The sequence below is a fragment of the Suillus subaureus genome, assembly GCF_016647635.1.
Source record: "Suillus subaureus strain MN1 chromosome Unknown BJ212scaffold_412, whole genome shotgun sequence".
Taxonomy (NCBI): Eukaryota; Fungi; Basidiomycota; class Agaricomycetes; order Boletales; family Suillaceae; genus Suillus; species Suillus subaureus.
Genome location: NW_024538968.1, coordinates 1,182 through 16,423, shown reverse-complemented (window position 1 = coordinate 16,423; position 15,242 = coordinate 1,182). Strand labels below are relative to the sequence as shown.

The following is a 15,242-nucleotide window of genomic DNA, read 5'->3' as shown; positions in this document are numbered from 1 at the left end:
TCTCGTACTATCATTTGCCGTCTTCTTAGTACCGTGGTTAGGTGATAGCACTGTCAGAGTATGCCTATCTCCTCTGATATATCGGCTTCCGCTGACGGAAGTCAGGTATGGTCCACAGTGACCTTTCTACCGGTCTACATCCTGAATCCATATCTTGAATCGGGTGCAGGCGATCTATTTTCTCTCGCCTGGAACCCCGCAATGCAGATCATCTACATTGGTTGTCAGAACACTTCACTTCAATGGCAAGGGTTCTGTAAGTTTCAGCTTGACCGACGCGCGGAAGAGCAATGCGGCTCAGGCACATCAACTCCAACTCGTAAAGTTCACAAATTCTTCGATAGTTATCCACAATACACCCATCGCCCTGCGGATCTTCAAGCTAACAACTTCAGCATGTCTCCATCAACCAGTCAGGGTGCATTCGTTGGGACTGACTCTTTGATCAACATCCCAGCCACAAATGTCATCGACTCTGCTCATTTTGGTTACATATATTGCATGGCTCTTTTGCCTTCGACAAGGGAAGGCACAGGACACCTTGCGCAAAAGCTGGGGCAGAACTATTATCTCGTCACTGGAAGCGGGGACGAAACCGTCAAGGTTCGTTTCATCTCAAATCAAGGGATGGGTCAGCCGACTTTGTACCACTATCAGATTTGGTGCTGCAACCCATCTGGTCTCAACATGATGCACTCTTTCGATTGTCAGCATGGTGCCGTACTTTCGATCGTCACTTCCGGGGAGACGATATACGCTGGATGCCAAGATGGGCACGTGAAGGTGCTTGACTTCGAAACACTGACTCTTGTTAGATCGATCATCGTTCAAGAAGTAGGCGCATTCGCGTATAATTTAGTGCGAAACCTCATATTTGTATACCAGAATGTCGACGTCCTTTCGCTATCGATCATGCGGTCTGATCTTTACACATGCTCTGCCAATGGTCACATTCACGTAGGCGTGGAAGATTACTTTTTTTCATCGCCATCTGAATCTCCTTTGTACCTCTCAGAGATGGTCGTCTTCGTTGATTGCACAGCGTCGTGGCGAGCTCCACGACGGTATTGTGCTCTCCTCTGTTGTCTCCTGTTCTTCTGATCGCAAGTCGTTCTGTCTCATTACCGGGGCGAATGATGGTTTCGTTAAGGTAGTGTTTGACAATAGCTTGTGAATACTTACCTGAAACATACAGGTCTGGGCAATCGTTCAAAAGCCGAGGAAAATCTTTCCCAGCTGCGCGAGGTTAGGCGCGTTGATATCTGATTCGGATGTTACCCAAGGCATGTTATATTGCGATCTACGCCCTTCAATCACTCAATTTTGTAGGAGATACAATGACTTATGCACTCTCCAAGGTTCGTGTCAATACCGAGTGTAAGCAGCGACCCGAGCCACAGAGAAGACTGTCGTCAAGCTGCAATTTGGCTGAAGAAGGGCTTGAACCAGCTAGGTGCTCAGTCGGCTCTGGTAAATCTACTTAACTTGTTCCATCTATTTTGCTCACGTATAGCATCTTAGCTACCCACGCATGAAGCCGGGAGTCCTCTTGTTCTAGGGACTTTTTATGGGACTCAAGGGAAACATCCAAAGCCAAGAATCCTATTTTATGGGTACCACAACTGTTCCATAAGACTTATCTCCCCTCATGATTTAAACAACAGGCACTACGATGTTATTTCTGCTCCTCCAAAAGGGTGGGATACTGATCCCTTCATTGTGTCAGGTCGTAACGGCTATCTGTATGGACGAGGGGTGACGGATGATAAGGGCCCTATTATGGCTGTAGCTTGCGCTGCTGCAGAACTTCTCCAAAACCGCGCTCTTGGCGTTGATCTTGTTTTCCTCATCGAGGGTGAGGAAGAGACTGGGAGTACTGGGTTTGTTGATGCAATAAAAGAACACAAAGTAGGATCGCATGTTGCGCTCACATGACCATGCTCATTTCCGTTATTTTTCAGCACCTGATCGGCAACATAGATGCCATCTTACTCAGGTAGGTTGGTGTCGATCATCTCCTTTCCTTTTGTTCATCTGCGGTAGTAACTCGACTTGGATTTCTGAACATCATCCTTGTATCACGTATGGTCTCCGCGGTGTTGTACACTCGACAGTAGAGGTACTGATTTTCGCTATTACGGTGACTCAGACTGACATGTGGTGCAGATAGCGAGCGGTGTGCCGGACTTGCACTCTGGTGTCGAAGGCGGTGCTGCCCCGGAGCCAATGTTTGATATGTATGTCAACAACCTCCAATGGTCAGATCCGGGTTCACGTTCATATCAGGATTCGCCTTCTTGCAACTCTAATGTGTGATGAAGGAAAGGTAGCTATACCGGATTTTTGTTCGTTCACATCCACTGCACATTGATTTTGCTTGGCCAGGCTAATGCGACGTTTACAGACAACTGTGTTCGCCATCAGACCGAGGCCGAAAAGCACTTGTACGATGTTTTATCCAATGTAACTCAGAAGCCTGCCTCTGTGCTATCTTCGCGATGGAGTGAGCCGTCTTTGACTGTACATAATATAGACGTATCTGGACCTAGGAGTAAGTCACGCATTCCGCTCGTACCTGAATGTTGCTCATTATGTCAAGACTCGACTGTAATCCCGGGAAAGGTCACTGCAAAGGTGTCCCTTCGCATTGTTCCAGATCAGGATTTGCAAACCATTGCTCAGTCTTTGGTTGATCACCTCAGAGGGTCCTTCGACAAGTTCCGGTCACCTAACCAGCTTTCTGTGCGTGATTCATGTTGACCATGATCCTGCAGCTCACGATATCTTGTAGGTGAGCATTGACCGCACGGCTGATTGGTGGCTCGGCAATTTGGATGGCCCCTGGTTTAAAGCACTCAAGGCTGCTGTGCACGATGAATGGAATGTAGAACCATTACTCATCCGAGAGGGTGGCGTGAGTGATTTGTATAGATTAGGCTTCCTCTTGCTCACTGTTCATGAAGTCCGTCCCATCGATTCCTTATCTAGAGAAGGAATTCGGCTGCCCAGCACTTCACCTCCCATTGGGACAAAGCACCGTGCGTTCAGTCTTGATTATTTTATTCCTTGAAGCTGATGATCAGCAATCAAGGACCAAGCTCATTTGCCTAATGAGCGCATTTCCGTGAATAATTTATCTAAGGGAAAGTCAGTCGTAAAGCGTTTCCTATCAATAGCTACAAATCTTCATGCCCCGACTGAGTGAAATATGCTTGGTCTTGATATGCACGTATGTCTTGCGCTCTCTATTATAATTTCTTTTTGAAATGCTACACGAGGATATCGTAGATAGGTAATTACCGCTCCGCTTGCAACCACACATTGAAATAAGAGTTAGTGTACAACTTGCTGAACCTCGTAAGAACAGCTCACATACATTCATATCAGTCATTCACTTGACCACTGGCTATTTAACTGAGTTGTGCGTGTACATCCTGATATTCGTAGGTTCCGGCTTTGTTCCAGCTAGGCTCGAGACTAGCCTGGCTTACTATGGTCGAGTGGCATAGCTATACGCCAGACGGTCGGACTGGTCACGAGTCTATGTCTATGTTCTAGCAACATTCGAGTGACCCGGTTACTCCCTTTGGCAGGATGTTCTGGCCTATAAATCTAAATTCATCGTCGAGGCAGCTGATTCAATATGTAGTTTTGGGCGAAAGTGGGCCACGAAAATCGCCTTTGCGTCATCAGTTGTCATCGTCAACATCCAATCAGCATCCATGTACCTGCTGACCGTGGACCGAAAGGGCATCCCCGACTCCCTATGTTACAGGATAAGAGGCTCAGGAATACACGATCGGTTTTCCATCTCTGCCGGCTACTGTATTACACCTGTATTCGGGTTACAATCATTTGACACCTCATTTGTTAGAGGTTTCTCAAGTTGTTCTCGCTGAGCCCCTTTTTTCCACTATGCATACCTGGGTGAACCACTGCATGTTATCTTGAGCTTTCCGTTATGGATGTTCTAGAGTTTCGCGTTGACCTCTCTGTCCAGTGCCCAAGCCTTGTTGCGGCAATCGAAAGTAAATAATTTTTTGTTCCGCCTCGGCATCAACATAAAACAGGAGCGCACGCAAACTACACACATCAGAACGATATAGCTCGGTCAGCCACTTTCAGCTTTCAAGTCATCCTCGGTCGCACTGGAAAAGCAAACGGCCGAAGGAGTGTCCATTGATGCGATTTCAATGAGGCTAGGAGGTTACATCATTTCTCTGATTGTTGGACTCATTCTGTCTTTAGCTTGCATGCATTCGTCTGGCCTCCGGCCCCATTAACATTCTTCGTTGATGGTGAACCCCGACAGTTTTGGTCAGTCTGTCGAGAATCTAGGTTGGCACGTACGCACCGCGGGGATATATCTTATGTTTCTGAGACGACCTTCGCGGAGTGTGAAGGTGAATTCCTTCTCATGGACAGACTATCACATGAAAAGGAGGTTCAGCGCAATGACTGGGCCTACGTAAGATGGACTTCCGAAGATCCATACATCGCAAATATGTTGTCAGCAAGGTTTTGAACCAACTCCAGATTTTGACTCCATCACATTAACCACTTGGCTAAGACTAATTATATGGATCTCCAAGAAAACCATCCATGAGTCAATGGGTGGCTATCTGTAGGCAAAATAATGCAGAATAGATTATGACAGACTTTGAAATATATTTACAAAAGATAATCTGTACAGAAAACACAACCGTAACGCATCTGGAATAAAATAATTCAGTCAAAACTGCAATGGATGATCTACTACAGTATCATAATCTGGTGAATGATGGAGAAGAGACAGCATTTCTTGATGATGAAGAGGACACAAGGATATTAGCAGCTACGCTGGTTGCTGGAATAGAGCTTGCTCAACTTGATTGTGTTGAAACCCAGAACCCTAAGTGACTGTACCTTTGTTGTGCCCAGCTACTTCCTGACCCACATTGGAATACCCTGTGGCAAGTGCTGTACATGAGTCAGACTGATCGCACATTTATTACAACCATGGGCATTGATGTTGTCATATTCCATATGCCAGACATAGATCCCATCATATTCCAATGCTTTTTGGACCCCACCTCTGACTCATTCCCAGATCCCCTTCTGCTGTGTGCTCCATATCTAAGCAGGATTAGCTCTGCTATGGAATTACCCCTGAGCTCCAGACCTCCAGATCTTTACTACTAGCCTGATCCATACACCCCTATCCTGTCCACCCTATGCACATTCTGTCCAGCAAGACATCTGGACTTTACCTCCTCTCGGATTCCGGACTACATTCACCACCTCACATATCTCAGTCCTGTTTCTGCCTTGCCTTCCAGATCCCCAGATCTCCAGACCTCCAGATATTAACTGTTACTATCTCCAGACCTATTCCCACCCTCCATCCGAGATCCTGTGCCTATCCCCATTTGGGCATTTCCGCCTTTCTGGTTCTCAGTTATCTCTGTTTCTATCTTGCTGATTGATCCTTGTACTAGTTTCATCTCCAAGTTCATTTACTTATGTTCTGTCTTACTTACCAATGTGTTTCCACATGCTCATACATAGCCTTACTCTGTTGCTTACTGATCCTCTCGGATATCCTCTAGTATATAACCCCTGTACAACTCCTGTAGAGTTCTCAGTCTGAATATCATCTTAGATCTGTCCTCATCACCTTAGACTTGCCCAATCTTTTTCCGGACTTCAGTCCATCTGAGTTTGTCCTTTTCCATAAGGCCTAGGGATGGATTCCCTAGGCTGGAATTCCAGACCTTCGGATTTGTCCCCTAGGCTGGAGTCTTGCCTTTCTGGCACTTGCCCTCTCTCCGGACTTTGATCCACTTCCTGTCCCTCCAACTCTACCTTAGGGTAGTCTACCTCTGTTTGCTTCTACATCGGACAAAGTCTGATGTAGCCCCTATTCCTTCTGGACCTCTGGATGTCCTGTCCTTCAGATGTTCTGCCCTCCGTACCTTCCATCCTGTTTCCTGTAGAAGTATTACCTTGCAGTGGGAACTCTCCTGAGCACTTCCTGTGCTCCTCCGGAAGTCCTCTAGCACTCCACCAGAGTAGCCAGCCTCCAGAAGTCTTCTGGACTTCATCAGACCATCATTGGACTTCCTCTGAAATGAAGGGCACATACTCAGGTAAGGGGCACAGCATATGAGCTGAGGCCAAGCCCCTCTGAGTCAGTTTCTCTCTCCCTTGAGCATGGTTCTTAACAGATGTTCAAACATTTGAATTCATCCTTACTTCTGGCTTTGCCAGTCTGTGGTACCATAAGCCCATCACACGTCCTGATACCAACTCACATGGCATTCCACACCTGAATCGCCGTTCACTCAATGCTGCTGGAGCACTTGGCCTCATGCTCCACTATCTCAACTCCACCATGCATGAGACTAGCCTCCAACAGATTTTTGCATTGATCCCTGCCACTGTTTCTCACTATCTTACCTCTGGACTGCCCATGCTCTTACAAACTCTATGCTCTATGGTTGATGCCACAATTTGATGGCCACAGTGTCCTGCATGATTTGGGAATCATGCATGGACATGACTACTAGGTAGCCCCCCTAAAAGACAAAGTCTGTTAGCTTAGGCATCAGGCTAGTCAACCCATACCTTGGTTTCAAACCTTGGTCATATAGCTCAGTTTCCCCTCTGTGATTCATGAATTTATTATATCTTGAAGAAAAGTCATTTGTGAGATGGGAATCACATAATGACCTAGTTGATATTGTGAAGCAAGAAGGTTAAGGTATTGCCTTGCCTTTGGCTTATTCACTTTGGCTAGAGAAAACCATAGAGAAAAGTTCAAAGCCTAACAAAAACCTATCTAAAAAGCCTGTGTTTTGTGTCTTGTTATTGTATTATTATTTCTGAGTTGTTTTCTCTAGTATTTCCTTGATTTATTTTTCTATTGGGATGCTCTGACCCATCAGATACTTCACAAAATTGTACCTACAGGGTATGATGTCATAATGATGTCATATGGCTCCACAGATACTCCTGCAAGTATTCTGCTGAAAGTTATGATATCATTTGTTCTGGAATGTTCTGCTCCACAATGACTCACCTCTGATGTCATTACTCCACCTATGGAATATTCTGGAATGTTCTGCTCCACTTTCTGGAATATTCTGCTCCACTTCTGATGTCATTGCTCCGCTTTTTTACTTACATAATATTCCCACACAAAATGTATATAAGGAGGGCCCATTCTCCCCCAAAAAATAGGATCTCCCACTTGCAATCATTTGAATCTCAGTTTGAGCTACTCACTGTGAAGATTGTTGCTTACAAAGAAAAGCCCCTTTGAAGTACCAAGTGCAGGGAAAAGACATTCCCTTGAGATTACATAAGTTTCTTACGATAGAAACTTAGTTTATTTGAGACCAGCTTCTCACCTAGTTTCTGATATTGACCAACATGAGCTTTGGTCAATCTGTTCATTTGTGAGACCTGCTTCTCACCTAGTTTTCTGATATTGACCAACACAAGCTTTGGTCAATCTGATCATTTGTGAGACCAGTTTCTCACCACTTTGTGCCTATTTGACCAACCAGTCTTTGGTCAATGTATTCATATTTGAGACCGTAGTCTCTACAGAGGATTATCTTAACGAGGAACCATGTTCCAGTGTCTAGACGGTTTATCCTAGACAAGTTTATAAGTTGGGATATAACACAAAAGCTCCAGCTAAGTTAATCACATAGATTGGTTTAGTGAGCCTCCCAAGAACTCACACGTTATCTACCATGAAAGAAGAAAAGTTGTAGACTGTGTTAATTGAGGACTGGCAAGAAGTCTTATCCTAGTGTAATTGTGGTGTCATTACATTTTACATGCATTTATATAAGACTCTCAGTTATTAAGACAACGGGACCTGATTTTGAGCATTGTAGTGCCCTTGTAGTTGTGCGTCACTCACATGTTGGAAATAAGAGCAAGTGTGCCCACAGTTGAGGTGCGTCATTATTTGCTATTGTCTTTGTTCATTATGCCTAGTGGCTCGTATGTTTCCTTTTGTGCACTCTTGTTATTTACTTTCTATTGTACCTACTGAATCCATTGTATGCTAAGGCCAGCACCTTCTCGCATTCATCAGGCAATTGACCTGAAAATGACATAGCTTTGTAAAGCTCTGTCTATCTGTCATATGCCATTCTGGACCCTCAACTCTAAATCTGCTTCTCTGGACATCCAGATCCAAGATCTGGATCTCCAATGATCTGATCTATCTTTATCTTCCTTCTGGAATCCAAACTCTATATCAGTGCCCAACCCCATTTAGACTTCCCCTGTCTCTGGACTCTGGTTAACTATGTTTCCCTTTTGATTATTGATCCATTACATACATTTCATTTCCAATATGCATTATTTGTGACCTGTCCTACTTACTAATAGACTTTGCATATGCTTCGTACATAGCCTTTGTGTTTGCTGACTGATTCCTATATGATACCTACAGTATATAGACCTCCTGTAACTCTCAGAAATACTTCAGTCTGAATATCATCTTAGTTCCTGCTCATTCCTGTGTCCTCTGGACTTGAGCCTAGTCTCTTGTCACATTCCAAGTCTTAGGATTGCATCCTAGACTACATCTCTGGCTCTACCTTAGGGTAGTCTATCCCCTGTTAGTTTCTAGTCTGGAATCCGTCCAGATTAGCCTTATCCACTTGTCCAAGTAACATCCAGACATCCATCGGATTTATCTCACATTTCAGATCTGGACATCCATTATCCGCCCTAGTCAAATCCTGGAAACTCCAGACAACTATTCTAGCCCCCGGAAATTAAGGGCACATACTCAGGAAAGGGGCACAGCATACGAGCTGAGGCCAAGCCCTTGTGATCCAACCCCCTTGAGCATGTGACCTTAACACTATCATAAAATTCATATAATACCTATCATAATTGCACTCAGCCTAACAAAGCTTTAGATAGGCAGGTTCCACTGGAAAAAACTGCCAAAAACACAATCATGACACTTGTTGTAAACACCTGCCATCTTCAACAAAGTCTTATAATATCACTTAGCCTTGACAAAGCTTTAGATAGGCAGGTTACAGTGGGAAAAATTGCCAAGGACACAATTATGATGCATATTGCAAACATCTGCCATCTTCAATAAAGTTTTATAATGCCAGACTACTTCAAATAAAATTGCCAAGAAATTACTGAAAAGTCTCAACCTTGACACTCATTTTATCATTTTATAATTCAAATCAAATTTTAATTGGGTTTAGGGTATACACATATAGTACTAATACAGGAGAGCAGAGAAACATGATAGGACAGAAGCTAGAGAGGGACATGATAGTTACCTGTCTCAGAGGAGAAGGAAGAGACCATAAGGGCCAGGGAGGAGGACCAGGGAGGGCCAGGAAGGAGGACCAGGGAAGGCCAAGGAGGAGGACCAGGGAGGGCCAGGGAGGAGGACCAGGGAAGGCCAAGGAGGAGGACCAGGGAGGGCCAGGGAGGAGGACCAGGGATGAGGGCCAGGAAGGAAGACCAGGGAGGGGGACCAGGGAGGAGGGCCAGGGAGGGAAAGGGCCAGGGAGGAGCCAGAGACCATAAAGGAGGAAAAACCACCACATAGGGCCAAAGATATCACCATGAAGAGACAGGGAGGGAGAGAAGAGGATGTTGGCTTGAGGGGCCAGAAGGGTGTACTTAGAGTGTAGATGAGATGACAGAGGACAAGTTTCGAAGTTGGTTGAAAAAATTGAAACTCCGACTTACCTAAGCATCTGTCATGTGACATGGTTAGTGCAATGTTATGCAAGTGATGGTAGTGAAGATCAATTGGTAGAGAATTGTTAATACAATTGTAAGACATGACATATCTACATCAGAATGTTGGCTTTCTTACAATCCTTGTTCATTTAATATCAATTTGTCATGCTTATATCAAACTTTATCTTTGTATATAATCTTATATAATTCAGTAGATTCTTGATATGATTTTACCAACTAAATCTAGGAAAAACAAGTTTGTGCTGATTTCCTAATACAAAATACACATCAAGGTGATATTTCTAGCATAGTCATATCTTCATTCATATATGTGTGACACCATGATAATGGTATCTAATGCTAAAACATGACATGTAATAATGTTTTGCGATGACAAATTATATCTGGTCATATCAACTTCGGGTTGATTTCCTGATGTTATTCCAAGTCCCACTTACTTACAAGAGCACTCAAGCTATTTAGCCAGCACTATTTCAACTTGTTACCTCAGATGTTTGCCTTCATGTGCATGATCTGAGGCAAGATACTTAGTTTCTATTCATATTCACCTATGCTTACATTATGTAGAGTGTCTATTTAATCTAGGTGAATACTACAGACATTTGCCTTCACATGCACGATCTGAGAGTGTCTATTTAATCTAGACCCACGTGAATTGTATTAAACTTTCATCATGCTTGCAAGGTGCTTTTGGAAGCATCGATGGGCTCAAACTCCCTGTGCAGACTTCAGATGATGTTGATATTGAAAATGCTACCTACAATGGATGGCTTTCCAAACATTTTATCAGTTCAGTCATAGCATTTTCTGCTGAAGGTGTGTTTTTGGTCTTTCTCCAACAATTTGTACTCAATAGTTACTTTACAAAGGCATTGTGATTGCAGCAAGGATGAATGCACCTGGCAGCTGGCATGACTCTCGTCTCACCTCTCACATCTATACTCAACTTCGACTCAACACACCTCCTGACTACTACATTGTTGCAGATACTGCATTCCCTTGTGGGATGACTTCCATTGACAGACACATTTGCACACCTCTGAAACATGGCCAAGTTTTGTGTGGCTCAGCTGCCGAGATAGAGGAGCATATGGCATTCAACCGCAAACTACTCTCTTACCGTCAAACAGCAGAATGGGGCATATGAGCTATCCAAGATGCCTTTGGAAGGCTACGCATACCACTCGACATCACTAACCAAGAAGCTCACAGTGACCTTATTGAAATCTGTCTTCAGCTGCACAACCTGCATGCCATACATGTTGGGATCAATCAGATACAGACCATGTACATGAAGCATTGGCAGGCTACTGAGGATGATCTAGATGTGTGGCAAGGCTTTGAAAACATGCTATTTTCAGAGCAGAGGAAGAAGGATTGAGTCTTGTGCTTCCATGTCATATTGGAATTCCAGTAGATACAACATGTAAAACTTGTAATGATGATATCAGATGAGGAATGCAATGCCAGTTTCAATGCAGATGAGATGGATGAGAAGGCAGACAGGAAAGATGTTCAAGATGGAATGAGCACAAGATGTAGAATGTTGTAGCATCCAACCATCCAGTACCTGCAATGCCAATTTCGACAGAGATGATGAGATGGACGAGAGGTCAGACAAAGGGGAAGACAAAGGAAAAGATGTTCGAGACAGAATGAGCACAAGATGTAGAACATTGTACCATCCAGCCATCCAGTACCTGCAATGCTGATTTTGATGGAGATGATGAGATGGACAAGAGGTCAGACAAAGGGGAAGACAAAGGAAAAGACATTCAAGATGGAACAAGTGCAAGATGTAGAACATTGTAGCATCCAACTGTCCAGTACCTGCAATGCCAATTTCAATGGAGATGATGAGACAGACGAGAAGGCAGACAGGAAAGACATTCAAGATGGAACAAGTGCAAGATGCAGAATGGTGAGAAGCAGCAATCTTTGCATGGTACATTGGTACCCTAGGTACATTGTAAGCATCATAGCACAATCAAATCTCTATTGACCCCTCCTTTTGAATGGGCTTGATAGGCTCATCAGCAAAGTCCTTGAAATATGGGCGATCAGAATACTTGGGACGTCCAGAGGGGCCACATCTTTGAAGGCATGGTGGCTTGGGCCCCTCAGATGTGGTACTTTCACCTTCATCAGTAAGCCACCTAATGGATCCCCCACCCTCAGGGTACCACTCTTGATGCAAATTCTTGTGTTTGGGCATCCAAACATGCTGATGGTGCATGGATCTGCTCATCTGCATCATCTCAATGCAAAGCTTGGCCTGATCACGTTCATGTTCAATGTCATACATGCAAGCACGCAAATTGAAGAGTTGGCCATGCAGGGTCTCCATAGTGGCTTTGGAATCATGGAGCTGCTGACTTTGGGTAAGTAGTTGCATGGTGGCAAGGCTGCGATTGGCATGATCTTCGTCATGGTTGCATTGGGTGGCTGGGTCAAATGCAGTGGAAAGTCAAGTGAGTAAATCCATAGCTGCCACTCCTTGAGTATTGTGATGTGGAGCTGGGGCGTCTGTACAAGGAGTGGAGTGGGCAATTGCTGTATGCTGAATTGGGGGGGAGGTATGCTCATCCTGGTTCTGGTCAGAGACAACAGAGTAACTGTCATCATCTTCCATGGTGTCATAATCCATGTTGTGCAGGTCATGGGTTCCTGCGCGCTTGTTAATGAGTTGTTTGATGCGATGGGCACATGTAACTTCTGGAGGGCACATGCCATCTCCAGTTGGCTTCATAGTCTTGACCAACTGTAGTTCTACTTGTGAGCAATGTCACAGTCATGAGACAAATTGAATCTTACCTGTTTAAACTTTGTTTCAAGTGAAGTGAGTTTGCGTTCAGGCCGGTGGTTCACCTTGGCCCATTGGCCAAACTTAACTTGAACAGTCTGCCACCCACATTGGCTGAGAGGGAGCTTGTCATGGACTACATCAAGGAGACTTTTAATGTCCAAGGCAGTATAATTGTTGGACCCTTGAGGGCGGCCTTGCCTTGCTCATGCTTCTGCTTCATCATCCTCATCTCTGTCCTCTTGAGAACACTTCTTTGGGTTAGTGTATCCAGCATTCTCCTTCTCCTTGCCTTTGCCCCTTGGGGCTTTGGCCTTGCGATGAGTGCCTGCTGTTTTGGTGGCTGGAGTATGGCTGCAGGCCTCTGCAATACTGGCAGGGTAAATCAAGTCCATATCATCAGAGTGAGGTAGGGGGAGGAGCACAGGGTTAGTGTCATATCCCACAATCCGGACCCATGTTCCATCATATTCCCACGCCTTCTGAGCCTACATCCAGACCCCACTTCATATCCAGCTCATTCCCAGATCCCCTTCCACTGTGCTCCACACCTCAGCAGGATCAACTACACTCCGGATTTACCCCTGAGCTCCGGACCATCAGATCTCCACTGCTAGCCTGAACCATAACCCCCTGTCCCATCCACCCTATGTACACTCCATCCAGCAAGACATTCAGACTTCACCTCATCTTGGATTCCAGACTATATCCACCTTCTCGTATTCCGGTCCTGTATCCACCTTGTCTTCCGGATCCCCAGATCTCCGGACCTCCAGATATTAATGCTGGACCTATTCCCACCCTCTGTCCGAGATCCTGTGCCTATCCCCATTTAGGCATCTCTACCTTTCCGGCTTTCGGTTACCTCTTCTTCCATCTTGCTTACTGATCCTTGTATGAGTCTTCATCTCCAAGTTCATTTACTTATGTTCCGTCTTACTTACTAATGTGTTTCCACATGCTCATACATAGCCCTGCTCCTTTGCTTATTGATCCCCTCAGATATTCTCCAGTATATAACCCCTGTAGATACTCCTGTAGTTCCTCAGTTTGAATATCAACTTAGACTTGCCCAATCCTCTCTCGGACTTTGGTCCAGCTAAGTCTGTCCTACCCATCAGGCCTAGGGATTGATTCCCTAGGCTGGAGCTCCGCCTTTCCAGCACTTCCCCTCTTTCTGGACTTAGGTCCAATCCCTGACCCTCCGACTCTACCTTAGTGTAGTCTTCCCCTGTTTGTTTCTACATTGGACTTCATCCAATGTAGTCCCTATTCCTTCTGGACCTCCGGACCTCCTGTCCCTCGTACCTCCAGGCATCCTGTCCTTTGGACGCTCCATCCTCCTAACCCTCGGACATCCTATCCTCCTGTCCTTCAGACATCCTGCCCTCTGTACTTTCGGACATCCTATCCTCCTGTCCTTCAGACATCCTGCCCTCTGTACTTTCGGACATCCTATCCTCCTGTCCTTCAGACATCCTGCCCTCTGTACTTTCGGACATCCTGTCCTTCTGTCCTCCGTCATCCTGTCCTCCTGTCCTCCTGACCTCCTATCCTTCCATCCTGTTTTCCTGTAGAAGTATTACCTTGCAGTGGGAACTCTCCTGAGCACTTCCTGCGTTCCTCCAGAAACTCTCCTGCGCTCCTCCGGAAGTCCTCTAGCGCTCTCCAGCAGAGTAGCCAGCCTCCAGAAGTCCTCCGGACTTCATCGGACCATCATCGGACCTCATCTGAAATGAAGGGCACATACTCGGGTAAGGGGCACAGCATATGAGCTGAGGCCAAACCCTCTGAGTCAGTCTCTCTCCTTTGAGCAACATGGTTCTTAACAGTTTAGTTATATTCATGGTTTGTGCCTCACATAGAGCAGGGCGAGAACTGGATGCCAGCAAGGGTGGAGGTGTGCCTTTGTGGGACTGGAAGGCTGGAGTGAGTGCGTAGGTAGAAGCAGGCTGCATGTATATAGTTAGTCGAGTCAAAAACATCATATGATACTCAATGTACCTGATAACCCGGACCATCGCCATGTTCAAACTGAAAGGACCAATCAGTTGTAAGAGTCTATAATAAGTCAAGTATCAGCTGCCAGTAAACAATCATTTGATAAGACTTACTTTGCAGATGCCTGGATGAGACACCCAAGCACCAAAATTATCATGGGCGAACACATTTCCAGCATGGTCATAGCATAATTCAGGGTAAGATGGGGTACTACCAGGAGGTATCATCATGGATTGTGGAGGGGGAATGTCAGACATTGCATGCTGTAGTTTTAATGAAATAATGCTTACCTTGTTGTCCTCCAATGCATGCTTTTATACGTCTCAAAAACCTGAACTGTTGGATGCATAAATGATTCTAGATGTTCATAGTTAGTAGAATGGCCCTGTGGTGGTGTTAAGAACCATGCTCAAGGGAGAGAGAGACTGACTCAGAGGGGCTTGGCCTCAGCTCATATGCTGTGCCCCTTACCTGAGTATGTGCCCTTCATTTCAGAGGAAGTCCAATGATGGTCCGATGAAGTCCAGAGGACTTCTGGAGGCTGGCTACTCTGGTGGAGTGCTAGAGGACTTCCAGAGGAGCACAGGAAACATCTGGAGGAGCACAGGAGAGTTCTGGAGGAACACAGGAAGTGCTCAGGAGAGTTCCCACTGCAAGGTAATACTTCTACAGGAAACAGGATGGAAGGATA

General features: G+C 45.3%; 1 protein-coding gene across 1 annotated transcript; it reads right to left on the bottom strand.

The window, feature by feature from the left end:
* Positions 1-9,319: 9,319 nt before the first annotated feature.
* Positions 9,320-9,754, bottom strand: BJ212DRAFT_1490241 (uncharacterized protein; the record flags this gene model as incomplete). Its single annotated transcript, XM_041341455.1, has 1 exon — positions 9,320-9,754. The coding sequence occupies one exon, from the start codon at positions 9,752-9,754 to the stop codon at positions 9,320-9,322; it is 435 nt and encodes a 144-aa protein (XP_041185051.1).
* Positions 9,755-15,242: the final 5,488 nt, after the last annotated feature.